The sequence below is a fragment of the Sparus aurata genome, chromosome 4, assembly GCF_900880675.1.
Source record: "Sparus aurata chromosome 4, fSpaAur1.1, whole genome shotgun sequence".
NCBI classification, from domain to species: Eukaryota; Metazoa; Chordata; class Actinopteri; order Spariformes; family Sparidae; genus Sparus; species Sparus aurata.
In genome coordinates, this window is record NC_044190.1 from 1,050,714 (window position 1) to 1,078,377 (window position 27,664).

The 27,664-nt window shown below is 43.8% G+C and overlaps 1 protein-coding gene across 2 annotated transcripts in view; it reads left to right on the top strand.

Moving 5' to 3' along the window:
- The window catches only part of LOC115580212 (histone-binding protein RBBP7), a 56,985-nt gene that overhangs the window by 372 nt on the left and 28,949 nt on the right, over nt 1-27,664 (top strand). For both annotated transcript variants that reach the window (XM_030414290.1, XM_030414291.1), the window contains exon 2: nt 490-634. In XM_030414290.1, coding sequence (XP_030270150.1) covers nt 490-634 — 145 coding nt within the window. The remainder of the gene's footprint in view (nt 1-489; nt 635-27,664) is intronic.

A 27,664-nucleotide genomic window follows, 5' to 3' on the forward strand; every position in this document is an offset into this window, starting at 1 on the left:
GTTGGCTTTAGCCAGTCTTTATGTTCTTAGTTGTACGTAGTTTAAAGACCGTCTGTAATACCTTGACCCCGTAAGTTCAGTATACACCGAGGGCACCAAACAACGCTTATTTCAACGTGAGAAACTACTTTTTACGGCGCCACAACCCCCTTCATCAAAATACGCCATAGTGGCTGGTAGCGAGCAATTACTCAAGCTCTGAACCCGTTTAAGATATATGTAGCTTGGTGATGGGTAAGATAGCATCGTAGAATAGCCTTCCACAAACTATTCCTGAACCTGAACTGTCAATAGTTTATCACAGAGTATATCATTAATGTTATGTTGTGATGGTGTCTTATCTGTTAAGAATCTATGAGCCCTTAATTGATCCAGTGCAGCTGTGCATTGTCAGCAGTACCACACTGCTAATACTTTATACCAAGCCGCACAAAATCTTCCATCATTTGCAATTATACCTGTAACTTACACTGTGTTGTTCTGCTAAAGTGTATGACGATGCAGTGGAAGAAAGGGTCATCAATGAGGAGTACAAGATTTGGAAGAAAAACACACCCTTCCTGTATGACCTGGTGATGACTCATGCGCTGGAGTGGCCGAGCCTTACTGTCCAGTGGCTTCCAGATGTCACCAGGTATTTACATTTCTTCATTTGAATTCCGTGTCAAGTATCTGTCTTAATTTTCAGTGATTACACTGTGATGACCTAGCCATCATCTGTTCTATGTTCATATAACACAGACAAAAATAAAGTATAAGAAAAAAACTTAAAAGAAGAAAATTGTACATTACGTGACTCATTAAAGTATGTATCCACTAGATCTGGATGCATTCCTGTCTTTGAGACTAATCTCTGCCAATTTTAGTCAATTTTAGTCATGTGCCACTGTCTACCACCTGCATAATGCCAACAGTCATTCAGAGTCTGTGTTTTGGGCCAAGTATGTGTGCTCAAACAAGGAATTTGACTCCAGCTTTTAGTTGCTGTCAGTTTCAATAGAAATGGAGATCGAAATAGACATGCTGATTAAAAATATCATGCTGCACCGATATCATTTTTTTCAAACCAATTCTGGTGTTTTCATTTGTGTACTTGCCGATACAGAGTACCAATACCGATATTTCTATCACAAAAATAACTATTTGGTTACAGATGCACTGAATTGGAAGAAATAATTTATTTTCTTCTGTGCTTGTTACAACAAATAATAATAAGATAAAGGTCCTATATTATGAAAAACATGTTTTCTCTGGTGTCTAACCTATGGAAGCAAATTTGTACCATAATTCAAATTAAAATGTTTGACTCATAAATAAAATTAGTAATAAATCATCCAAATTGCATTTTCATTTTCTTCTTCAAGACTGCTCATTTTGTAACTTAATTCAAATGATAAAGAAAAGGACATTTAAGATTTTTATTTATTTATTTATTTTTCTTCAATTATCTTTTTATTTATTTTGACATTTAGTAATATAAACTATCAGAGAAATGAGGAAAGACAGACAAACAAACAAACAAACAAACAAACAGCAACACAAATGAAACGGATAAAAAACACAGCAGATTAAATCAAATCAGTCCATGGTCACAATTCATCCTTTATGAGTGTTATGTAAACATGCCAAACCCTATCATGATGTGGTAGTGTCAGAGGTCCATAAGCGGTTCCCATATCCTTCGGAAGACCTCCCCCTTATTCTTTAGGGCATATGTGCATTGTTCCTGTCTTAAAGTTTCATTTAGGATTTCTTTAAACAGATTATACGATGGGGGTCTTTGTTGATTCCATTTGAGCAAGATGCATTTCTTTGCTATATAGGAGATTATGATAATCCTCTTCCTGTGTATGGTATCCAGTGTCTTGTCTAATTCCGTACCAAATAGGTATCGTGTTAGTGTGATGTCCAGCGGGGTTTCCACGACCGTAACAGTTAGATCATGTACCGCCTTCCAAAAATGTTTTAATTTCCTGCATTCCCAAAAAACATGCATAATTGACCCTTTACAAGTTTTACAACGATGACATCTGGGGGATGAATTGGGAAACATTTTACTTAAGCGGAGCGGAGTAAGGTGCATCCTGTGCATGAATTTATAATTTTGTTCAGTTATTTTGTTACAGGACAGTGAGGAAAAAACATTCTGACATATAGTATTCCACTGGTCTTCATCAAAAGCACGCCCCATATCCTTCTGCCATATGTTCCTAAGTGGGGTCAGGGCAGAGCTATAATGGTCCAACAAAGCAACATAAATTACAGAGATCCTTCCCTTCAACGATGTGGACTTCACCAAGATCTCCTCGAGATTTGTCAGCCCCAAAGACAGGCGTTTTTCCCTTTTTAGGGTGTTTATTAGATGGCAAATTTGTAAGTATTTATAAAAGTCCTGTTTTGGAATGTCATATTCCGACATTAAGTCTGCAAAGGACTTGAGTGTGTCCCCAGATAACAAATGTTGGAATTGATGTATACAATTTTCTCTCCACTTTGCAAACAAGGAACTACCAATAGATGGTGGCAGATCTGGGTTGAGGGATAAAGGGGAAAGCCTGGAGATCTTGCCAAAATTCCCACAAAACTTATTTATATCTTGCCAAGCCCGAAGAGTGTTGTAAACTACATATGTTTTTGTTAGTTGATTTAGTGCATTTATGTTATTAATGAATGGTAGCAAGGTTGTGGGCATAGGAGTACAGAGTTCTTCTTCTATATCTATCCAGTGTGCATTGTGACGTCTTAGCACCCAGCTAATCAGGCCCTTAGTCTGGGCGGCCCAATAGTACATTTGTAAGTCTGGTAATGCCAGTCCTCCCTTCTCTCTAGATTTTGTTAAAGTTTTAAAAGCTATTCTTGGTGCAGAGTTTTTCCAGATAAAAGAGGTTAACATTTTGTTTATAGATTTAAAGAATGTTTTGTCCAAGTAACAGGGCAGTGACTGAAATAGATAGCTAAAACGGGGCAGGATATTCATTTTAATTACATTAATTCGTTCAAGAAATGAGATGGGGAGTATTTTCCAGTGTTCTAATTCTTCCTTAACCTTTTTAAGCAATGGGATGTAATTTATAGGTAAAGATCTTTTAAGTTTTGGAGCCACATTCACCCCAAGATATTTGAAGCTGTTCTGAGCCCAAGTGAACCGTGAAATGGCCCTAAGTCTATCAGAGACTGATGAATTAATTAATAAGGCATTGGATTTTGTCAAATTGATTTTATAGCCTGATATTAATCCAAATTTGGTAATAAGGTCTAATAATGCTGGGATTGATCGCTCAGGTCTGGTTAAGTACAGGATTATATCATCCGCATATAGTGAAATTTTGTTCTTTGTTTTCCCGATATTGATACCAGCAATCTCTTCGTTAGCCCGTATGGCTTCTGCGAGTGGTTCAATTGCCAAGCTAAATAAAAATGGAGATAAAGGACACCCCTGCCGGCAGCCTCTAGACAAATTGAATTTTTCAGTGAGGGTACCATTTATACATATTTGGGCTTGTGGTTTGCTGTACATAGTTCTGACCCACCGAATACATTTTTCACCAAGATTAAATTTCTCCAGAACAGCAAACAGATATGACCACTCGACCCTGTCGAACGCTTTTTCAGCGTCGAGTGAAAGTAATAGGGCTGTTCTGTTGTTTAGGGCCGAGTGGTCGATTATATGTAGTAGCCTCCGGATATTATCAGATGCATAACGTGCCTTCACGAAACCAGTCTGGTCGGGATTAATGATCCGGGGCAACAGGTCTTCCAGCCTGCATGCAATTAATTTTGATAATATCTTAAAGTCAACCAGAAGTAATGAAATTGAGCGAAATGATGCGCATTCAGCAGCATCTTTATCCTTCTTGTGTATTAATGAAATTATTGCTGTCTTCATAGTGTCAGGAAGAGCGCCATTTTCAAAAAAGTCTGTGAGCATAGGCATAAAAAGTGGCTCGATTTGCACCCAGAAAGCCTTATAAAATTCTACCGGGTATCCGTCTAAGCCTGGAGTTTTTCCAGAGGGCATTGACTTGATTGCTTGCAACACCTCCTCCGAGGTGAATGGAGCACTCAGCTGCTCCTTTTCATCCTCTGAGATAGAGGGTAAGGATATTTTTTCCAGAAATCTATGAATATCTGTTTCGGAGGGATTCTCTGACGCATAGAGCTGTGTATAAAAATCAAGAAATGAGGACTTAATTGATTGTATGTCATATTTCAACTGGCCTGCCGCATTACGTGTACACTGTATTGTGTTTTCGGCACGTTCTTTTTTTAGTTGATAGGCTAGAAGTCTACTTGGCTTGTTACCATATTCATGATATCGCTGTCTAGTAAAGAACAGAAGTTTTTTGATATGCTCTGTTTGAATGAGATTGAGATTAGTTCTGGTTGCGTTTAATTTTCTCAAGTTTTCCTCTGTGGGAGATTGTTTATGACATTGTTCCAAAAAGATTAGCTCTTCCTTAAGTTGTTCTGTTGGTTTAACAATAGATTTTTTTTTTGCAGATGTGTAAGAGATCAACTGTCCCCTAATTTCCGCTTTAGCTGCGTCCCACATCACTGCTGGAGTAACAGGGGAGGATGCATTATCCTGTCTATACATCTCTAAACATGTTCTGATATTGTTACAAGCTTCAAAGTCTGTCAGGAGTGAGGCATTAAATCTCCATTGTTTGGTTTGATTCGTTTGCTGAGGGAGGGATAACCGCAGGTACACTGTGAGTGGTCTGATATAAGGATGGGCCCTATATCACATGAAACTATAGATGAGAGATAATCCTGGGGTAGAAAAAATAAATCTAATCGGGAGTACGATTTGTGTCTAGCCGAGTAGAAAGTGTAGTCTTTCCTTGTAGGATTAAGTTCTCTCCAGACATCGACCAGACCTACATCCGCTGAGGCTAACCTCAGAGTCTTAGAAGCGTTGGGGTTAGACAGAGTGGTTGAGGATTTGTCTAGGTTACTATCCATATGACAATTGAAATCTCCTGCAACTATTCCAAAGTCTGTGTCATATTGATTGAATAAGGTGATCATATCCATCATGAATTTAGGGTCATCCTCGTTTGGTGCATATACATTCAGCAGTGTCAGTTCTTGCCCATATAGCATCCCCCGAATTAGTATGTGTCTGCCCTCGAAGTAACTATATTGCTCCTTAAATATGAAAGGCAATTTTTTATGAATGAGTATTACTGTTCCCCTTTTATTGCTGGTAAAACTAGAGAAATAAGCCTGTCCGACCCAATCTCTCTTAAGTTTTTTGTGCTCCTCATTGGACAAATGGGTTTCCTGAAGGAAAGCTATGTCTACTTTTTCCTTCTTTAAGAATGTAAGAACTCTTTTCCGCTTAATTGGATGGCCAAGGCCTCTGACATTAAAAGTTGTTACATTAAGTGTACTCGACATACAGAGTTCTGCATGTCATATTGGTTTCGTGTGACCGTGATGCATTAAAAGGAAAAGGAAAAACAATACAAGACTGACGAGCTAATAAAAAAGAAACAAAAAGTGTAACATGAGTAGAGCAAGAGGGGCCCCCTCTACTCACCCCCTCCCTGCCCCCCCAAAACCCTAGCCTAGTCCCCAAACGACAAGGCAACCCCACTGGAACAAGTAACACCCTCAAGTTGACCGACAGGTAACAATTATCCGTCAACAACACATCTTGTTTGGAAAAAGCGTTATTTCTGTGCAGGAAAATAGGCAAGAGAAGAGTTTAAGCTTAGCTTTCTTAGGTGGTACTTCACCCTTAACAGCAGGCATGCAGGTAAAAAATTAAAAACAAATAATTGTATCTGGATAAACAATAACAGTAGCATAAAAAAAATAACATATTTTCAAATATGTAAAAACCAAAGTATCCAGCAATTAGTACTATTTAAAACACAACTTGAAACAAATTTGGATTATTTACAGGGTTTGTAGAGCCTATACACCTGCTGCTCGCAACCCATCTTGGTACCATTGCTCTCTTCTGTTTTTCATACTAAAAAAGTAGGCTATCACTCATCCAAAATAAAGCGACAGTCACACACAGGGACGGCAAGTATTCACAGAAAATAAATAAATAAAATAGAATAAAAATAAAAAAATAAAAAAAAAGTTTTGAACTGTCTATTTGGCATGTGTCTGCTGTTAATTGTTCATATTTCCCACTGTTTTAGAGCAGATTGGCTTAAGTGACCACCACCAAGTCCGGTGATGAGACCATTTCCATGCACATAAGTTAGTGCACTCACCCCTCTCCATGTATGAGAAGCACTTCAAACCTGGTCTTGTGTAGGCTATTTGGTGGAGACCTTGCAGTAGAATTCCTCAGCCTCCTGTGGGGAGGAGAACATCTGGATCTTCCCGTTGTGTAGCACTCTCAGCCTGCACGGTTGGAGGTGAAATCCTCGGAAGGTCCCCATGTCAGCAAACAGCTTTCTTACGGCGTTGAACTCCCTTCTTCGTCGGATTGTCTCCGCTGAAAAATCCTGGACGAATGCGAGTTTGGATCTGTCGTGTGTAATGTCCTGTTGTCTTGCAGAGCGTAGGACAAATTCTTTCTCTTGGTAGTTGAGGAAGCAAAGAAGCACGGCTCAATTCTGGTTGGGAACTGCTGGGGCCAGGGTACGGTGGGCTCTCTCCAGTGTTAGTGCTCGGTCGGGTTCGGTGCCCAGCCACTGGGGCACCATAACATTTATAAAGTCCAAAAGAGGACGCGTACCCTCAGCTCCCTCCTTGAGACCAAACAGCCGGATATTTTTCCTCCTCCTGCGGTTTTCCAAGTCCTCTGTCTTTCCTTCCAGGTATGTGAGCTGCTTTGTTGCTTTAGCCAGAGCCCTCTCGGTCTTGTCCAACGCGTCCTCCGTGGCGGCTATGCGAGCTTCAGCCTCCTCGATTCTTTGTTCATTAGCCGTTACATCTCGTTTAATTTCACCTAGATTATTCTCCATCACCGTGATAGAGTTCGTCAGCTCCCCCAGTTGGTTGTTTATTCCGTCCAGCTTCGAGCTGAACTGGGAGCGGAGTGATTTAAGCTCAGTTAGCACGTCGGCTACATTAGCCATGTCACTAGCTTCGATGTCTTTGGCCGGAGATGCTGTCTTCGCGTTTCGTGAGCTTGTTTTGCGAGCGTTCGAGAAGATGACACACTCCTTTGCTGCTGGGGATTTAGGCATAGTTTATACCATGTAGTTAACCAGGTTTGTAGATGTCTGGGGCTGTTTTATGTGCGAAGTTGTACGGAGCCGCCACGCTATGCTGCCATCTAGCTCGGGTTCTCTAGCGCCCCCGACATTTAAGATTTAATATTCAAAAGATGACCCAGCAAATAGGTACAAAAATTCAATGTGAAATGTCAAATTTGAAAATTAAAATGCATTAACAGAAATGCTTTTTCATTTCAAAGTCAGAGCTGCATTTTTTGACTCATAAATAAAATTAGTAATAAATCATCCAGATTGCATTTTCATTTTCTTCTTCAAGACTGCTCATTTTGTTACACAAAGACAAAGAAAACTGCTTTTTCGTTTTGAAGCCATCCCCCTGCAAAAAAAGGTCAAAAATTCAATTTGAATTCGCAATCCCAAGCGGCGCAGGAGACTGACGTCAGCGGCCTCTCTTCTTTAGTGTTGCCAACATGGCGACTGTCTCGCTAGACTTAGCGACTTTTCAGACCCTCTAAGCAACATTATTTCGAAAAAGCGACTAGCGACAAATTTAGCGACTTATTAAGATCATCAGGGGAAAGGCGAGAAATGGATTATATTGTAATTCACATGCTGCTCAGAGTCATTGCAGTCCACGGCTCCTCTGCAGCAGCGCCGGGGTCCCTCCTATCGCCTCCTGCGCGGCTGCGCAGGCGACAGGCCGGTGGGTGGGGGCTGGCTGGGGCAGGCAGGAGCGTGGATCTGATATCGGATAGCTGCCGTTTACTCTGTTTTGATCTGTTAATGTTAGGTGTCTTTAGCACAGGTGAGACCCAGAAGCGGACAGGAGGCTGTAGCTGGATGCAAGGAGTGTTTATTGTAACACGGACAAAGTCAGAGTAGGAGGGGGTGTGCACGGGGAAGCCACGCTCCGGGGCGCCGGAGAGCTGGCAGTCCTGTCGGCACTCGGAGGAGCGCCGGGCGGGTGGAGCTGGAGCGGGGTCTCGGCTCGGTCGCGGCACGGGAGGTTGTTGGAGGCAGAGTAAAGCAGAGTTAGGGGGGAAACACTGGTAGAAGTTAATTCACAAAAGCTTTAGTCTTGGCAAAACTATGACTTAGCCAAATACCGCGTGTAGTACAAAAAATCATCTGGCAACGGGGCGGCACGAGGCACAACAACCAACACAAACAACAAAACAACACCCCAGGGGGGACAACCTGACATTCCGACAAACCACATTGCGAAACCCCACCATTCCGAAACACCCCCACTCCGAAACACCGCTGTTCCGACCCTCCCCTCAAAACACCGCTGTTCCGAAATTGATTTTCAAGTTTACATTACTTCCTACATCAAACACTGCCGGCTGCACTCACACAACTCATTGTTTTTATTGCTAATAGGCCTATGTCACTACCTTCATTTATTATGTAGTATATTTTTGCTTGCAGCAAACAAATTTAAACGTTTGTCTAATCTTTTACATGCGCTATCCGTGGTGCTGAAATCCCCACTTCCAGCCGACAATAGGCTACCTATGTATTTTTGATTCAATAAAAACTACATGAAATTGATTGTGTATCCATCTCTTATAACCATAGACAGATTATCATGACCACGGGCCTACACACGCAAACTGTGCGCACGCAAAGGCAGTTACATTATTAGATTGAATGTAATAATGTCCGCAAACGTAATAAATCTCAAACACCTACCAATACTACTGACCGTGCGTGCAAAATCCAGCTGCTGACCCTCCGCTCCGCTGTCACACAACGGATCCCCCGTTCGCACTCCCTCTCTCTCTTTCCATGAAGAAAACATCGCCTGACATTTAAATTTAAATTCCCATTGACAATACAAATCTCAAGAAATCTGGATGTATTGCTCATTTGTAAACACAACACTTATCAGTCTATAGGCAAGAATCTAAAGGTTTATTAATTCAATTCATTTCAAATTCGCTTTATTGGCATGAATGCCACAACAACAATATTGTTCCAAGCACCAAAAACCACGAAAAGAATACCTAGCACAGTACCATTATACTTGCTGTGTGTGTTTATGTGAAATAATAATAATAATAATAATAATGATGATGATAATAATAATAATAATAATAATAATAATAATAATAATGATGATAACTATAAGAGCAGATGTATGTTAATTGTTGTGTGTCATGGTATGATTGTGATTAGCGGGTCATCCTACATAGTGTAGGAACCTTTGGGGGCTCGTCAGGTGTTTCCACCCAGAACAGGAAAAACAGTTTTTGACCACTACACTACGCTGCAATGTGCAGTATGCTCCGTGTGGATGTGTGTGATTTAAAGCATGACACGAAAAATAAATGGATTTGTTTGCATCTTAACAGGACTCTCATTCATCCGTCATGGTAAAGTAAAAGCGTGTCAATTAGGTTTCCTGTTGAAATGCCTCAGTGGCTTAAAGCATTGGCTTAGCTTCTACAATCAAAGTCAAAAACTGTCTGAATAGTCGACAACAACTGCTGGAGTTTCAAGTTGGACTTTTGTCGCGTATTGGTGTTAACCGCGACGAAAAAGTTTGAAGTTGGACTTTCGTTGCGTTTGGTGGTGGACGCGAGGAAAAGAGCCATGGCGGAGGCTGTGTGTGATGACCGGCGCTTCAGCTGAGTGTCAGCGGCTCACCTGTCGACTGGAGACGCCGGTGAGGAGGACCGCGAGGAGGAGCGGCCGAGGGGACGTCGGTGAGGACACGCCGGTGAGGAGAGGACCGCGAGGGGGAGTGAGCCAGAGACGCCAGTGAGGGCACCGAGGAGCTTCGTATGGCCACAACCTTAATCTTCAGAAATAGGTAAGGTAGCGCTACCACTAATAAAAGATGGCCATCTAAATCTAAAAGTGTGCACACTTAAGACACAAGGGCATAATTCCAATGCATTGGTTGCTGAAGCGGAAAAACATTTGACTGGGTTGACCAACATTTTGTGGACTGTTGGACTTTAAATGGAGGACTTGGAGACTAACGTGGACACATCGTCGGGTGTCGGTTGCTGCCGGCAGACAGGATCCTGCGGCCAGCGGTGGCGACGCACGGACAAGCCAACGAGTGGTCAAACTTTCTGATAAAGGACTCGCAGACAAGCTTGACCCATTACAAAATGCGAGAAAGGTTAAACTAAACAAAGCAAGTGCTTTAAGGAAATCGATACAAGAGTCTATGCAAAGCATTAAAATGTCTGAGGTAAAAAATTCTCTACATGGGTTTACTGAACTGTGTGATGAAATAAGATGTTTGCATGATTCTTTGATGATTTTGTTGCCACAGGAGGAAAAAGAAAGGCATGAAACGTGGTTCAAGGCTAAAATGATGTTCAATGATGAATTTACTGATGAAGTTGAAATGTGGGTCAAATCAAATGAAAATCAGGTGTCTGAAAGTGAAAATTATGGTGATAAAGGTGTTGAAAATAATGATATAAATCCAAACGACAGTGTTTCTAATGTGGGTAAAAATTCAAACAAAAGTGTCACAAGCCACAGGTCAAGCACTGCTTCCTCTGTAAAAATAAAGGCAACAGCAGAAAAAGCTGCAGTCATGGCTCGAATGGCAGCCTTAAAGGAACGACATGCACTGGAGGAACAAGAGCAAAAAGAAAAACGGAACAGCTCGAATTGGAGACAGAACTCGCCGCATCTGATGCCATGTTGGCAGTTTTGCAAGCTATGGATGGACAAAGGCTTTCTCAGGCACCAACAGATGGGATGAACTCTTATTTTGAAAAGGGAAAAAGGAAACTGGCACAACAAACACTCAACCCATTGGCCAAGGAGTATAAGCCTGAAGCCTGTACAGCACAAAGGCAAGTGGATTGGTCAATGCAACAAAATCTAAAACCCTCCATGGATATGCCAACAAAACACAATAAAAAAATGTCATCTGTGGAAACATCCCAAGGTTTGCTGCATGATCAAACAACTGCTTGGGTGACACAAAACAGGAGACAACACTTGAATCATGGACAAAATGATCAGACTCCACTTGGTGATATTGTGAGTATTATGTGCAAACAAAATGAAATCACAGCCTCTTTGGTGAACCAACAATGCCTGCTTTCCCTGCCACCGCGTGACATACCTGTCTTTGAGGGAGATCCATTTCAATACAAAGCCTTCATAAAATCATTTGAACAAGGTGTGGAGGACAAAGCAAGTAAGGCTGACTGCTTGTACTACTTGGAACAGTTCACCAGAGGGCAACCAAAGGAACTGGTGCAAAGTTGTCAACACATGGATCCTGAACATGGCTTCGTTGTGGCTAAAGCTCTGCTTCAGCAACATTTTGGGAATGAGTACAAGATTGCTAATGCATATATTGAAAGAGCTTTAACCTGGCCAGCAATAAAGTCAGAGGACGTTAAATCTTTGCAAGCCTATAGTTTGTTTCTACGTGGGTGCTGTGATGTGATGGAGGAGCTTCCTCATATGCAGGAAATGGACATGCCATGCAATATGAAAACAGTGGTTTATAAATTGCCATATAAATATCGTGAAAGATGGAGAGCTGTTGCCCATGATATAATGGAAAAATATAATCAAAGGGCGCATTTTGTTGATGTTGTTGCATTTTTGGAGAAGCAAGTGAGGATCCTTTCTGATCCAATTTTTGGAAACATTGAACCACCTGTACCACAGAATGTAACAGCTTCAAAACCCTGTAACAAATTCAAAATACAAACAAAGTCATTCAGAGGGAAAGGAAGTAGTTTTGCCACTACAGTATTGCCTATTAACTCATCTGAAGATGATGCTCACACAAGCAATGCAAAGAGACAGGACATTTTGTATTGTTCTTGCTGTTCACGTGCTCACCTCTTGGAGAAATGCCAACAGTTCCAACATAAAAAGCACAGGGAAAAGATCCGGTTCCTAAAGGAAAAAGGAATATGCTTTGGTTGTTTAAAGGTGGGACACATACGCCGTGACTGTAAGAAACGCTTGGTCTGTGAGGTTTGTGATCAACAACATCCAACTGCACTTCATATCCCAAAGACCAATGCTGATTTGCAACGCGCATTGGAGCCATCTGAGGAAAATCCATCAACTTCTTCCCAGGTATGTGGACGCGCAGGGGCCGGTAATGATCGTTGCATTCTCTCCATTGTCCCAGTGCAAGTCAAATCTACAAAAGGAAATGAAATCATTCAGACATATGCATTCTTGGATCCTGGGAGCACAGCCACATTTTGCTCTGAACACCTTATGCAGCTATTGAACATCACAGGAAAAAGAACACATTTTCTTTTGAAAACGATGGGACAGGAAAAGGTTGTTCCCACTTTTGCTGTACCTGGAATGGAGGTTGCAGGTCTTGCAGGAAAAAGTTTTTATCCTTTGCCTGAAGTTCTCACACAGAGGGAGATGCCAGTCACTCCAGACAACATTGTCACTGCTGCTGATTTGGAAAGGTGGCCTTATTTGTCCAAGGTTCACATCTCTTCCATAAAGGCCAATGTGGACCTACTGATAGGAACCAATGCTCCCAGGTTACTGGAACCATGGGAAGTGGTGAACAGTTGTGGATACGGTCCATACGCTATAAGAACAGTGTTGGGCTTGGTTATCAATGGGCCTTTAAATGGAAACTGCAGTAATGATGAAGTTAAGCTTTCCTCTGTCGTGGTAAATCGAATCTCAGTGTCTAATTTGGAAATCATGCTGAACAATCAGTATAAGCATGATTTTAATGAACGGCCTTCAGAGGACAAAGAGATGTCTAGAGAAGACATGAAGTTTATGGAGATTATGGAAACCTGTGCAACTCTACAGGAAGGGAGATACTGCCTCAAGTTGCCCTTCAAGAGACCAGATGCTCACATGCCAAACAGCTTTAAGGTAGCAAAGCAAAGGATACTTGGACTCAGGAAAAGGTTTGTGAGTAACCTGGAATTTCATTGGGAATATTCAAGTTGTCTGAATGATGTCATCGAAAAGGGCTATGCAGAAAAGGTGCCTCTGGAACTTTCACAAGGCAGACCAGGAAAAGTATGGTACATACCCCACCATGGTGTCTATCATCCCAAAAAAGGGTCTCTTCGAGTGGTGTTTGATGGTGGAGCAACATATCAAGGCACATCATTGAACAGTGAACTATTGCAAGGGCCAAATCTTACCAGTTCACTGCTTGGAGTCCTCACTCGTTTCAGGCAGGAACCTGTGGCATGTATGGGTGACATCCAGGCGATGTTTTATCAGGTGAAGGTGGCAGAAGAGGACAGAGACTTCCTGTGCTTTCTCTGGTGGCCAGGTGGAGACCTCAGCAAAGAACTAGCAGGCTACAGGATGACAGTGCACATGTTTAGGGCCGTATCTTCACCCAGTTGCGCTAGCTATGCGCTAACGAAAACTGCTGATGATAATAGCTCTGATTTTTCTGCAGAAACTGTTCAAGCTGTTAAACAAAACTTTTATGTGGATGACTGTTTGTTGAGTTTGAGCTCCGAAGAGGCAGCAAAGCAACGAGTCAAAGATCTCAGTTCTCTCTGTAAGACAGGTGGATTTGTCTTGGAGAAGTGGGTGAGCAACAGTCGTTTAGTGCTGCAGAGCATTGCTGAAGATCAGAGGACGAAGGAGCTGAAAGAGCTTGATTTGGACAGAGACAAACTTCCCATTGAGAGAGCTTTGGGTCTGCTCTTTGGGTCTGACAGACTCATTTAAGTTCAAGATGGAAGTCAAACAGCAGTCTTCAACCCGACGGGGGATGTTGTCTACAACCAGCTCTGTATATGAACGTCTGGGATTTCTGTCGCCAGTAATTCTGTCTGCTAAGATGCTACAACAGGAGCTCTGCAGAAGAAATTGTAGATGGGATGATGCAATACCACCAGACATCTTGCAGCAATGGGAAGTGTGGTTACAGGAGGTCAAGCTATTGTCATCATTTAAAGCTGAACGCTGTTTAAAGCCAGAAAACTTTGGTGACCCTGTATGTAGCCAACTGCATCACTTTGCAGATGCCAGCAAAGATGGCTATGGCACTGTAAGTTACATCAGGCTGAAGAACTCCAGAGGTGAGGATCATGTTACATTCCTTTTGGGCAAAGCCAGAGTCACACCTTTTAAAGGCTGTAACAATCCCAAGTTTAGAATTGACTGCTGCCGTCCTAGCTGCCAGAGTGGATGCCATGCTAAAGGCCGAGCTTCAAATCCAGCTGGATGAGTCTGTGTTTTGGACGGACAGTACGTCAGTGTTGAAATACATCAATAATGACGATAGGCTAGGATAGGATCTCAGCCATACGAGAAATCTCAAGCCCTGCTCAGTGGAGGCACATCGGCACCAAAGACAATCCGGCCGATGCTGCATCGCGGGGGATGAAGGTGTCGGATTTCCTGAAAAATCAAAGCTGGCTAGAGGGACCCAGTTTTCTCTGGAAGTCTGAGGCAAATTGGCCAGTAAGTCATCATGATGTCAGGATGGATTCTGAGGATCCAGAGGTCAGGAAGGATGCCTATGTGAATGCCATTGTTTATGATGCACTGAATGCCACTGACCATCTCATTAGTTACTTTTCATGTTGGAGAAGACTTAAAGTGGCAGTGGCTTGGTTCCTGAGGTTGAAAGGTCATCTGTTGGAGCTCAGTCGTCAACGAAAAGCTTCTGAACCACAGACTAGTCAAGTGGGAGGAAAAAAGGCTACTGTCAAACAGCAGAGCAGTGTCCTGACACCAAAGGACTTGGAGGAGGCTGAACTAGCTGTCATTGGCTACTGTCAGCAGCAAAGGTTTGCAACTGAAATTTCCTCACTGTTGTCTGAGAAGCATACAGTAAGCAGACAAAGTTGCATTTACAAGCTGGATCCCATTTTGGAAAATGGACTCTTAAGAGTGGGAGGGAGATTTAGCAAAGGAGCGATGCCGTCAGAGGAAAAACATCCCCTCATCCTTTCTAAGGAACAGCATATCTCCAAGCTTCTTCTCAGGAACATGCACCAACTGCTGGGACACAGTGGGCGAAATCATACACTATCTACACTCAGGAGGAAATACTGGATAACTAATGCCAATGCGGCTGTGAGGAAGATCATATCCCAGTGCAGTTATTCGCAGACGCCTGAATGGCAGGGCCATGGAACAGAAGATGGCGGATCTTCCTAAGGAGAGAATAGTTCCAGCTCTGCCTCCATTCACGAACGTCGGAGTTGATTATTTTGGACCTGTGGGGATAAAAAGAGGAAGAGCGACTCGCAAGAGGTATGGAGTGTTATTTACCTGTATGGCCAGCCGAGCAGTTCATCTAGAGGTAGCAAACTCATTGGAAACAGACGCTTTATCAGCAGGAGAGGTCAAGTCATTCACATCAGATCAGACAATGGAACAAATTTTATTGGAGCCGAGAGAGAACTACGTGCGGCTGTTGGTGAGCTGAATCATGAGCGCATTCAAGGAGCTTTAATTTCAGCAGGAGTTAAATGGAGCTTCAATCCTCCGGCCGGGTCTCATCATGGTGTAGTTTGGGAACGCATGATACGCATAGTCAGGCGTGTTCTCAACTCAGTTTTACACCAGCAGTCACTTGATGATGACGGGCTTCACACTGTTATGTGTGAGGTTGAAGCTATTCTTAATGATCGCCCTATTACACAGCTGTCTGACAACCCAAATGACTTGGAAGCGCTCACTCCCAACCATCTTCTTCTGAAGGGAAAACCAGCCTTACCACTGGGACTTTTCAGATCTTCTGACATGTATGTGAAGCGGCGCTGGAGACAAGCTCAGTACATTTCGGATTTGTTTTGGAAGTGTTGGATCTGGGAATATCTGCCCCTATTGCAAGAAAGACAGAAGTGGAATCAGAGGAAACAGAGTCTGGCTGTTGGAGATATTGTTGTCATTATGGATCCCTCAGCCCCTCGTGGTTCCTGGTTTCTTGGGAAAGTGTTGGAGATTTTTCCTGATGCAAAAGGCATGGTGCGTTCTGTGAAGCTACAGACCTGTGACTAAACTTTGTCTTGTACAAGAAGTGTAAATGTTGTATTTTCATATACTCATATTGTACTCTTATTATTATTGTCTGTATTGAATTGCCATGTCTGCCGGCCATGACAATTAGGGGCTTGAGTGTAAGAGCAGATGTATGTTAATTGTTGTGTGTCATGGTATGATTGTGATTGGCGGGTCATCCTACATAGTGTAGGAACCTTTGGGGGCTCGTCAGGAGTTTCCAACCAGAACAGGAAAAACAGTTTTTGACCGCTACGCTACGCTGCAATGTGCAGTATGCTCCGTGTGGATGTGTGTGATTTAAAGCATGAGACGTAAAATAAATGGATTTGTTTGCATCTTAACAGGACTCTCATTCATCCATCATGGTAAAGTAAAAGCGCGTCAATTAGGTTTCCTGTTGAAATACCTCAGTGGCTTAAAGCATTGGCTTAGCTTCCAGGGTTTTCCCTGCCATTATACGGCTTGGGCGCGGCGCGGCGCCCAAGCGTTTTTGCCTCCCGCCTAAGCAGGGTTCTCCCCAGACAGTGGAACAGCGGGGCTATACTCGGCGCGTGACGATGACGAGCGTCCTTCCCCCGGTTGACGGCTAGGAGCTCCCGGCTGACGGCGATGCGCGTCCGTCCGTCCGTGTCAACATAGATTGACTGGTAAATCGAGAGCTTCGCCTTTCGGCTCTCTCTTTACCACGACAGACCGCATTACTGCAGCCGCTACACCGATCCGCCTGTCAGTCTCACGCTCCATCCTTCCCTCACTCGTGAACAAGACCCCAAGATACTTAAACTCCTCCACTTGAGGCAGGAACTCTCCTCCCACCTGGAGGGAGCAAGCCACCTTTTTCCAGTCGAGAACCATGGCCTCGGATTTGGAAGTGCTGATTCTCATCCCAGCTGCTTCACACTCGTCTGCAAACCGCCCCAGGACATGCTGGAGGTCCTGGCTCGAAGGAGCCAACAAGACCACATCATCCGCGACAAGCAGAGATGAGATCCAGTGGCTCCCGAACCAGATCCCCTCCGGCCCGTGGCTGCGCCTAGAAATTCTGTCCATAAAAATAATGAACAGAACCGGTGACAAAGGGCAGCCCTGCCGGAGTCCAGCATGCACTGGGAACAGGTCTGACTTACTGCCGGCAATGCGAACCAAGCTCCTGCTCCGGTCGTACAGGGACCGTACAGCCCTTAACAGAGGGCCTCCGACACCGTTCTCCCGGAGCACCTCCCACAGAATGCCACGAGGGACACGGTCGAATGCCTTCTCCAAGTCCACAAAACACATGTGGACTGGTTGGGCAAACTCCCATGAACCCTCGAGCACCCTGCGAAGGGTATAAAGTTGGTCCAGTGTTCCACGGCCAGGACGAAAACCGCATTGTTCCTTCTGAATCCGAGGTTCGACTGTCGGCCGAATTCTCCTCTCCAGTACCCTGGAATAGACTTTCCCAGGGAGGCTGAGGAGTGTGATCCCCCAATAGTTCCCCCTCCTGAGGCGCCGGATGGTTTGCCAGAATTTCTTCGAGGCCGACCGGTAGTCCTCCTCCACTCTTCCCAGACCCAAGTTTTTGCTTCCGAGACTGCCAGTGCTGCCGCACGCTTGGCCTGCCGGTACCCGTCAGCTGCCTCAGGAGTCCCCCGGGCCAGCCAGGCTCGGTAGGACTCCTTCTTCAGCTTGACAGCAACCCTTACTTCCGGGGTCCACCACCAGGTTCGGGGATTGCCGCCGCGACAGGCACCGGAGACCTTACGGCCACAGCTCCGGACAGCCACGTCAACAATGGAAGTGGAGAACATGGTCCATTCGGACTCAATGGTCCATTCGGACTCAATGTCCCCAGCCTCCCTCGGGATCTGGTCAAAGCTCTCCCGGAGGTGGGAGTTAAAGATCTCCCTGGCAGAGGGTTCTGCCAGACGTTCCCAGCAGACCCTCACGATACGTTTGGGTCTGCCAGGTCTGTCCGGCTTCCTCCCCCGCCAGCGGATCCAACTCACCACCAGGTGGTGATCAGTTGACAGCTCAGCCGACAGCTCAGCCCCTCTCTTCACCCGAGTGTCCAAGACATACGGCCGGAGGTCAGATGATACGACCACAAAGTCAATCATTGATCTCCGGCCTAGGGTGTCCTGGTGCCACGTGCACATATGGGACACCCTTATGCTTGAACATGTTGTTCGTTATGGACAAACTGTGACTAGCACAGAAGTCCAGTAACAAAACACCACTCGGGTTCAGATCGGGGAGGCCGTTCCACCCAATCACACCCCTCCAGGTAACACTGTCGTCGCCCACGTGGGTGTTGAAGTCCCCCAGGAGAACGACGGAGTCCCCGGTTGGAGCACTCTCCAGTACCCCTCCCAGGGACTCCAAGAAGGCCGGGTACTCTGCCCCGCTGTTCAGCCCATAAGCCGAGACAACGGTGAGAGTCCTATCCCTGACCTGAAGGCACAGGGAAACGACCCTCTCGTTCACCAGGGAGAACTCCAACATATGGCGGCTGAGCTGGGGGGCTATAAGCAAGCCCACACCTGCTCGCCGCCTCTCACCACGGGCAACTCCAGAGTAGAAGAGAGTCCAGCCTCTCTCAAGCAGTTGGGTTCCAGAGCCCAGACTGTGCGTGGAGGTGAGCCCGACTATTTCTAGCCGGTACCGCTCAACCTCCCGCACCAGCTCAGGCTCTTTCCCCCCCAGCGAGGTGACATTCCATGTCCCCATGGCTAGAGTCACCATCCGGGGATTGGGCCGCCGGGGCCCCCGCCCACGACTGCCACCCATATCCCACTGCACCGGCCCCTTCTGAACCCTCCCACGAGTGGTGAGCCCACGGGAGGGCGGGCCCACGTTGCTCGTTCGGGCTGCCTGCGAGCCCCAACCCCAGGCCTGGCTCCAGGGTGGGGCCCCGGTGACGCCGATCCGGGCGACGTGCACGTCCTTGTTGTTCTTTCTGTCATTAGGGGCGAGTGAACCGATCTTAGACTGACCCGTCACCTAGGACCTGTTTGCCTTGGGAGACCCTACCAGGGGCATTAAGCCCCGGACAACATAGCTCCTAGGATCATTCGGATGATGTATTACTAATTTTATTTATGAGTCAAAAAATGCTGCTCTGACTTTGAAATGAAAAAGCATTTCTGCTAATGCATTTTAATTTTCAAATTTGACATTTCAAATTGAATTTTGGTACCTATTTGCTAGGTCATCTTTTGAATATTAAATCTTAAATGTCCTTTTCTTTATCATTTGAATTAAGTTACAAAATGAGCAGTCTTGAAGAAGAAAATGCAATTTGGATGATTTATTACTAATTTTATTTATGAGTCAAAAAATGCAGCTACATTCTGAAAATGAAAAAGCATTTCTGTAAATGCATTTTAATTTGAATTATGGTACAAATTTGCTTCCATACTAAACTGGTCCTCCCTGAGCCTACCAACTCCCAGAATGAGGAAAGCAAGCAAGTCCTGCATTGTCGCTGCAGCCCACCCACTGGTAAAACAGCACTCCAGCAGGCTGTTCAGTCTCAGCTCCTGTGATTACGTATCAAAAGGAGAGATGTTCATAGGCCAGCCTCCTCTGCTCGATGATTGGAGATATCCGAGAGGGGGGTGCCCATTACCGAGGTGAAGTTCGGTGTGTCCAGCAGTAAGCTAGCAGTGTTTCACAATGTCGTTGCTCAGAGCTAAGGGTTAGGGTTAGGCTTGGTTGTTGGTTGTATAAATCAACATAAGTGCCTATATACTGTCCCAGCTGCAGAACAACAGAAGAGACAGTGTTTGCATTTCATTTTTAACGACAACGTGCTGGCTACGCTTCCTGTTAGTTTTTATGTGTGTGCTAACCACTTCACGTCAGACTGCTTCAGTAACGTGGCTAAGTAATAAGCTGGCTTTGCCTCGACACTGACCCTCGTAAAAGGATCAGTCCCAACCATATGAGACCCAGCAAATGCATCTGAGCCACAGGTAAGTGTCGCCACGTTTTGATGGTATTTACAGTTACCTAGAGTATGGTGAAGTCAGCAGGAAACTGGCTAACTGGTTAGCTTTGCTTCAGTCCCCTATGCAGTGGCATTTGAAGCGAGTTTAATGTTAACAATATTACGAGGGAGCTTGGTTGTCACAGTAAGAAGTCTGTAAACATGCAGACTGGAGACAGAGACTATGCAAACAGTTTCCAATAGTTTGTAGGCTGTGTTGGAGACAAACACAGCTTTTGCTGGCTGTTAGCCATTAGCTACATGGTAGTTCATGTAAGAACACATACGAATAAACCTCGTAACATATTCAGACACACTAACCATTCTGAAACGTCCTGTTGCAGCCGCATAGTCTGAATTTCTTCAGGAGCCTCTCCTTCTGGGTCCGATTCTGGGTCAAACTGGTATGGTTGAACAACAGCATCTTGATGAGCTATGGCGTTACATCCACCATAAACATTAGCGCATGCTACCACTAGCTAAGGCGGTATCCTCTTCCTGAGAGGGGCATGTAGCAGGCAAGGCAGGCGTTGACAGATGGAGCTCATTAGCATTTAAATGTGCAGGCGCAGAAACAGCCTGCTCTCAGTAGAGCTCATTTGAGTGACTTTTAGACAGCTGAAATTCAGGGCAACAGTTTGGTTTGGGGCAATATATTTCAAATACAGTGTTGTTGGACTTCTGACAGCTGTGTGAAATTGATGCAAAACAGTGTAATATGGGACCTTTAAATATAAATGGATATAAATAATCATCATTTCATGTGTCATCAAAAAGCCTCCACATTGGCACTGTCCTGACATTAGACAAATTTAAACTTAAAATTTGAAATTTGACAAGTTAAACAATAAAACATATTATACAGTTAACACAGTCAGCTTAATATCTCAATTAAACTATAGCACAGTCTCCACATATGAATCAGTGTGATTTATATTGAAGTAGCCTAGTAGTTGTATCAACGTCTGCATGTAATCAAGAACTGACTTTCAAATCAAATAAAAAAGAACATTTAAAAAACATTTCGACAATATTTATTGTCTCTCTTAACATTTAATTATACAGATATATATATATAATACTGTAGAAACATATTATCTCTCAGTAAAAGGGCTGCATTTGATAAATGAAATAGCTTTTTAAAATTTGTGCATCTCAAAATAAATTACTTCATTTGTGAAAAATACAATTTCTGTTTCTTTTCCCCCTCAAGTAAGGTTTCAGTTACTGCACTCATGCACTCCTTGACAACTCCTCATTCAGTAAATGGCTTTTTGTATTGACCAAAAATCCAAGCGACTCTGGGGGGAACATTCATTAGCTCCAAGAGAGCGCCATGTGTAGTTATTTTTCTCTGTCTCCGGCAACTTGTCACTCTGTCCTCCCTTCCTTTATCGCTCACTGATCTTTCCTTATGTCACTCGCTATACACCATAATGTTTATCGCCTGGAATGCACAGATTTGATTGCCTGAGTAGCATCACATGGGATGGCTTAACTTTCATCGATTGGTCAGTGGATTTCCTGATCCGCTAAACCAGTTCTGTAAAGTCTAGAAAAGGGGTGCCGGTCAAAATAGAAGTGCCCTGTCAAAATTTAAAATACTTCTATAATTTATTGACTATAGGTCGCTGTCCTGGACTCAGGCAGCGGTCTGCCTGTTGGTTACCGATGCCCTAGACACTAAAATCCGAACTGACAACAAGAAATGACCAGCCGCCCTCTGATCACAGTATTCAATATCATGCAATGTAAGGCCTTACAAAATAAAGTGACAGCAGTGCATTTCTTTGGGTCTTCTTTTCAAGTAAATGTATTTTTATAGCCCAAAATCACCAATCACATTGGCCCTCATTTATCAAACGAACGTACGGCAGAAACTGTGCATACGACCATTTCCAAGCAAGCTTCGGCATTTATCAATTTGGACGTGAGTGGAAGCTACGATCAGATCTCACGTCAGGTCTGAGCTTGTGTTCGCAAATCTGAGTCTGTGGATTTGCGGTGCAGCACAGCAAAATCTGGCTGAGTCTGAAAATAATTATTAAACAAACCTCAGCTGTCATTAAGCACAAGCAGTCACATATTTAGAACAGATCAAAACGGATTCTTAAAACAAATAAAAGAAAATTTAATTAAAAAAAAAAGCCCACGTTTTTACTGATACCATTTTTTCGTACAATAAAATATGACAACTAATTAAAGGAATACCTAATAACCCCGCTGGCAAACCCTACTACAGAGCAGAAATGCAGATTCAATAGTGCGCACACACGCAGGCGGGCCACAGTGGAGCTGCTTCGGGTTGCTAAAGGGCAGGTGGCTCCTTCTCGGACCAGCAGGGGGAACGCCGCTGTATACCCCAGAGAAAGTGTGCCATATTATTTTGGCCTGTTCAGTTTTGCACAACATTGCATTAGTGAACGGAGTGCCTTTGATGTGCAGGTGCTGCCAGGATGCCGATCGCCAACTCTGAAAAGTTTCTTTTCTTGCCAGTGTTTCTTCTCTCCATGTCCGACCTCAGTGGGCGAGGCCTCCGAACCAGGAATATTGAAGGGCGTAACATGTTAATGACAATCGAATTCAGCCGGCGCATTTATCAAGACCAGATCATTTGTACGCTGGGATTGGTCAGATACGAATGTTTCATAAACCACACGTGTGTCCTGTCGTAAGACCAATTCTGCGCTCAGATCTGCACCCGTTTTCACGCAAGATTGATAAATGAGGGCCAGTGCCTCTGGGGTCTTTACGGTGTCTGACAACCTCTCTCATAGACCCTCAAGTTTCAGAACCTGAATCAGTATTCTTTTATTTTCCCACAAACGGGGATATTTGTTTGTCACAGCAGCAGAAGGACAGTAATATTACAAAAAACAATAACAACAGTAAATTAAAACTGCAAGCAGTGATGAACGGGCCCTCGCTGTCTGCGCGCGTCGGGTTGTGGCGTTGTCGGACAGTTCCAAGCATGTCATGACGGGGAGAAAACAAGCAGTGAACGTCATGTCAATCACATGGTCTTTTGTAAAAAAAAAAAAAAAAATGGCGTTGTTGTGGACGACGAATGGAGGGAGAACTTCCGCATGTCCAGAGCATCTCTCGTTGCCCTGAGCGAAGAACTCCGTCCATACATCGAAGGGCAAACAACCGTCATGAGGGCACCGATCGAGATGGTAAAAAGGGTTGCAATGACACTCTACTATTTGAGTGACAAAGGGCGGCTGCGGAAGACTGCTAATGTATTTGGCGTGTCGCGACAGGCTGTGTCCGTCGTTGTCAGGCAGACCTGTAAAGCGATCGCTATCCATCTTGGTCCAAAATACATTAAGCTGCCCTTTATGGAGCCGGAGGCCGAGGATCTAGTTTTGGGCTTCCATTGTGCTCATGGCATGCCACAGTGTTTGGGAGCGGTCGACGGCACGCACATCGAAATAAAACAGCCATCCACCAACTCCATGGACTACATAAACAGGAAAGGCAATCATTCCCTTAATGTACAGGCTGTCTGTGACTACAAGTACAGGTTCATTGATGTCATGATAAAGTGGCCTGGGAGTGTACACGACGCCCAAGTTTTTTGCTAATTCAAAGCTAAGCTCATATTTATAGACTGGCATGATCCCACCTCTGAAAAAGCAGATTGTGGACGATGAGGAGGCCATACCAATTTACCTTCTTGGTGACCCAGCCTACCCTCTGTTGCCTTACCTGATGAAGGAATATTCTAGCGGTGGCTCCACACCTCAAGAACAATACTTTGGTCTATGTTTGTGTAGGGCATGCATGGTCATCGAGTGTGCTTTTGGTCGCCTCAAAGCCAGATTTGCTGCACTGAAAAGGCCTATGGACATCAATCTACGGATCTGCACTATGTCATTTATGCTTGCTTTGTTCTCCATAACTTTTTGTGAAGACAGTAAGGAGACTTTGGCTGATCACTCTGTGTTGGGAACAATACAGTGTGATAATGACTTGCAGCCGTCTGTACAACGAAACAATAACACCACGGACTGTAATGAGGGGGAGGGAATATGGCGTTATATTTGTGTCAAAAGTCGCGCGAGCGAAAAAATATCTGCACGCGCGCAGATGTCTCCCTCGCATAAACTATTCCCTGTCACGCGCACAGATTTCAACTGCCGCACGCACTAGCTTGATCTTCGCGCACATATTCAGTAACAGAGTGAAGCAAGAGGTAGGTGCGCGCGAGTAAAAAGCAACAGCCACACGCACAAGGCTGTGCAGCTGCTTTGTGCGCGCTCTCTCTCTCCTCTGTGCTCGCTCGCGGTGGAGGTCTGCTCGCTCGAAGCAAAGACTTTTGACATTTTGGGAGCGGTGACCGAGGCTGACCCTGGCCCTCTTATGATTGGTCATTTTCCAGCCCCCCCACGTGGGTGCCTTTTCAGTTTCCTGCTGATGACAGCTTCCGTCACAGACAGGAAGCTTGGTGGCAGATAAACAGGTGACTGAAAAATCTGGACTCCCAGCAGCATTATAATGACAACTGTGTTCTAATTAGAAAGCCATGGCAAATAAATTAAATTTTGATTTGAATTCATTGCAAATAAATGGAATTCTATCACCATTTGTTAACTATTCTTATCAATATATATGCACTTGTGTTAATTGCTTTGAACTCTGAACTTTACTAAACCTGTACAGTCATTCTTATTTAACTTTCAGACTTGAGGGAGGCAGACTAACAGGTGACTGACAATGATTTGCCAATTGACTGCATAATAAGTCTTGACTCACAACAGCATTATGATGATGATAATGATGATGATATCAGATGTTGATAACTCTGTTCTAATAGGAAATCCATGGCAAGAAACATTTTATTTGGATTTGAATTCATTGCAAGTAAATGGAATACTATCACTATTTGTTAACTATTCTTACTTATCCTAAACTTACTTATTGATGCATAATAAATCACACACTGTCACTTAATACCACAATGATCTCCTTAAAAACAGTATCTAAAGAAGTCAAACAGATCAGCAGGTCAAGCTGTTTGTGTCCTTTCTGGTAAGCTGTCCTTGAATACAGTCTTCACCAGGTTTGCTGTGCTGCATGGGGATGCTCTGATGATCGCTCAGAGAAAGGCGTGCACATGTAGACAAGACAGAGACAGGAGAAAAGCATGGCTGGCTGAAGTCAGAAGGAGCAATTTACCCACCTACAAAGATTTTATTAACAAAAAAATATTGGAGGTAATATTCAAACAATGCATTTGTAATTTGCACACTTAAATACCACACCAATTAGAACTTTAAGATTTCTTTAATTAAAAATAGAACACAGAACAGGAAAAACAATGCAAAAAGCAAGGGAAGTTGCAATTTACCACCCCTCCCAAGAAGCCTCTGATATCATTCACCACATCGAGGAACTGTTTAGGACAAAGACTGGTTCCTCCCTCATGGAGCTTCCAAACACAGAGGGTTAAGCTCTGGCACTCTCCAGCAGGTTTCCATCATGCTGTGGAGTAAAAGAAAAGATCATCAGGAGATTTATTAGGCTGAGGTTGCAGATTGAAGCAAGAAAAATACAAAATGAGGAAAAAAACTAAACTTAAAAAGACGGCCATCTTGGAAGCATGAGCCAATCCAAGAAGGTGAAAAAGAACAGTGGCCTGGGTTCAACATCAAGCAACCCCAGAACAGCTGAAAGTGTGTCAGGATAAAGTCAGCATCACTGCCCCTCCACCAACTACCAGAAGACTACAACCATTAACAAGAGACATGTAACATCTCGTCATCATCACTCCTGAGCTATAAGATCTTTGGTCCTTACTCTTCATGTCTCCTGATGTGCAGCATGAAGCATCAATGCTGTATGATAACTTAAATTATTAAATAGCCATATATTCATTACAGTTACTAATATACATAGACTCATCACCTATGTCATTAGGCGCACTTGTGCAATCTAAGATAATCCAGTTCAACTGCTCTGCCATACATTCTTACATTCATAAAACTTATATATTTCTATTTTTAGCTGACATTGTCAAAAAGGTGATCATTCTGGTTGCTTTTTATTACAGGAGCCATAGTGGATGCTGCTGTGCTGCGCTGCATTATATTCATCAGTGTTCCTGATATTTTGCCCTCTTCATTACAATACTTGAAGGCAAAATACAAGCAACAATTGTTGAGATAATGCAGTCCAGCACAGCACCACCACCCACTATGACCTCAACAAATAACAAATTAGAATGAACAGCTTTCTGATAATGTCAACAAAAACTGAACATGTATAAGATTTTAAAAAGTAGAATTTATGGCCAAGCCTTTGTACTGCACTGTATGATGTTACACAGGTGTATTAAATAATATGACTAATAGCAATGGTTATGTGTAGTATTATTCCTTTAATTATATTGCAAGGTAATACCCATTTCGCAGGATTTATTGTGCCTGACCCACCTTACTATGTTTCCAGTCTCACTGTGGTCCACTCGATACTACTGGTCTGCAGCATCACTTATGCTCCACAACAAAGTGCTCCTACTGTAGGTCCCCAAATATACGCAAGATGATATCACCTGTTAGGGACATTTGTTTAGTATGACTGCTTGAAAAACATCACATTCATTATGTTTTCAGTCTCCCTATTGTCTACTCAGCACTCCTGGCCTGCATCATGCAAGATAAAGTTGTGAAGTGGCATCACTGCACCTATATTCGAATATAAAATAAAAACTGGCAGCCCTAATATAGTAGGCTATTGTATAAGTGTATGGGCTGCAATATTTCACAAAATAGCTCTCTTTCTAGCTAGCAATATATAAAAAGTCAGTACAATGCGTTGGTGAGAGACATTATGAGCTCGCAGTTCATAATCAGTGTAATCAGTGTATCCTCATATCATAAGCTTCACCCATCATTTCGCAGCCTCAATGATATGAAATTGATGTTTAACTACAATCACACTGCCTGTACATTAACCTCGCTACTAGTATAAATTGACAGCATTGTATTAAGTTGTATTTAGACAACAGAATTGACATTTATCAGCCTGTTGCATGTGTTGCTATCGTTATCCAGTGTGCTAGCCTAAACTTTTAGCTGTTAATATTCTCTAAATCTTCTAATCTAGACGGGAAGAATCCGCCAACATACTTAATTACTCAAGTCAATTTAATTCCGATGCACTACTGACATGAAATTGTCATTCTTTAAACATTTTAACTTGAACATGTGTTGCTCCGGCCGTGTGCTCCATAGGAATTACATTGAGCAGCGGTTAGCTTGTGCTAACTTCCGGGACTTTTGAGGGGCTCCATGATCCGCCATTGCTGTGAAAAAACTCAATACAGTGAATGGAGGTGGCGCCACGCTCTCTCTTGAGGCTCTCTGCCCATGTGGGGGGGCTGGAAAATGACCAATCATAAGAGGGCCGGGGTCAGCCTTGGTCTCCGCCCCCAAAGTGTCAAAAGTCTGCTTCAAGTGAGCAGAACTCCACCGCGAGCGAGCACAGAGGAGAGAGAGAGCGTGCACAAAGCAGCTGCACAGCCTTGTTGTGCGTGTGGTTGTTGCTTTTTACTCACGCACACCTGCCT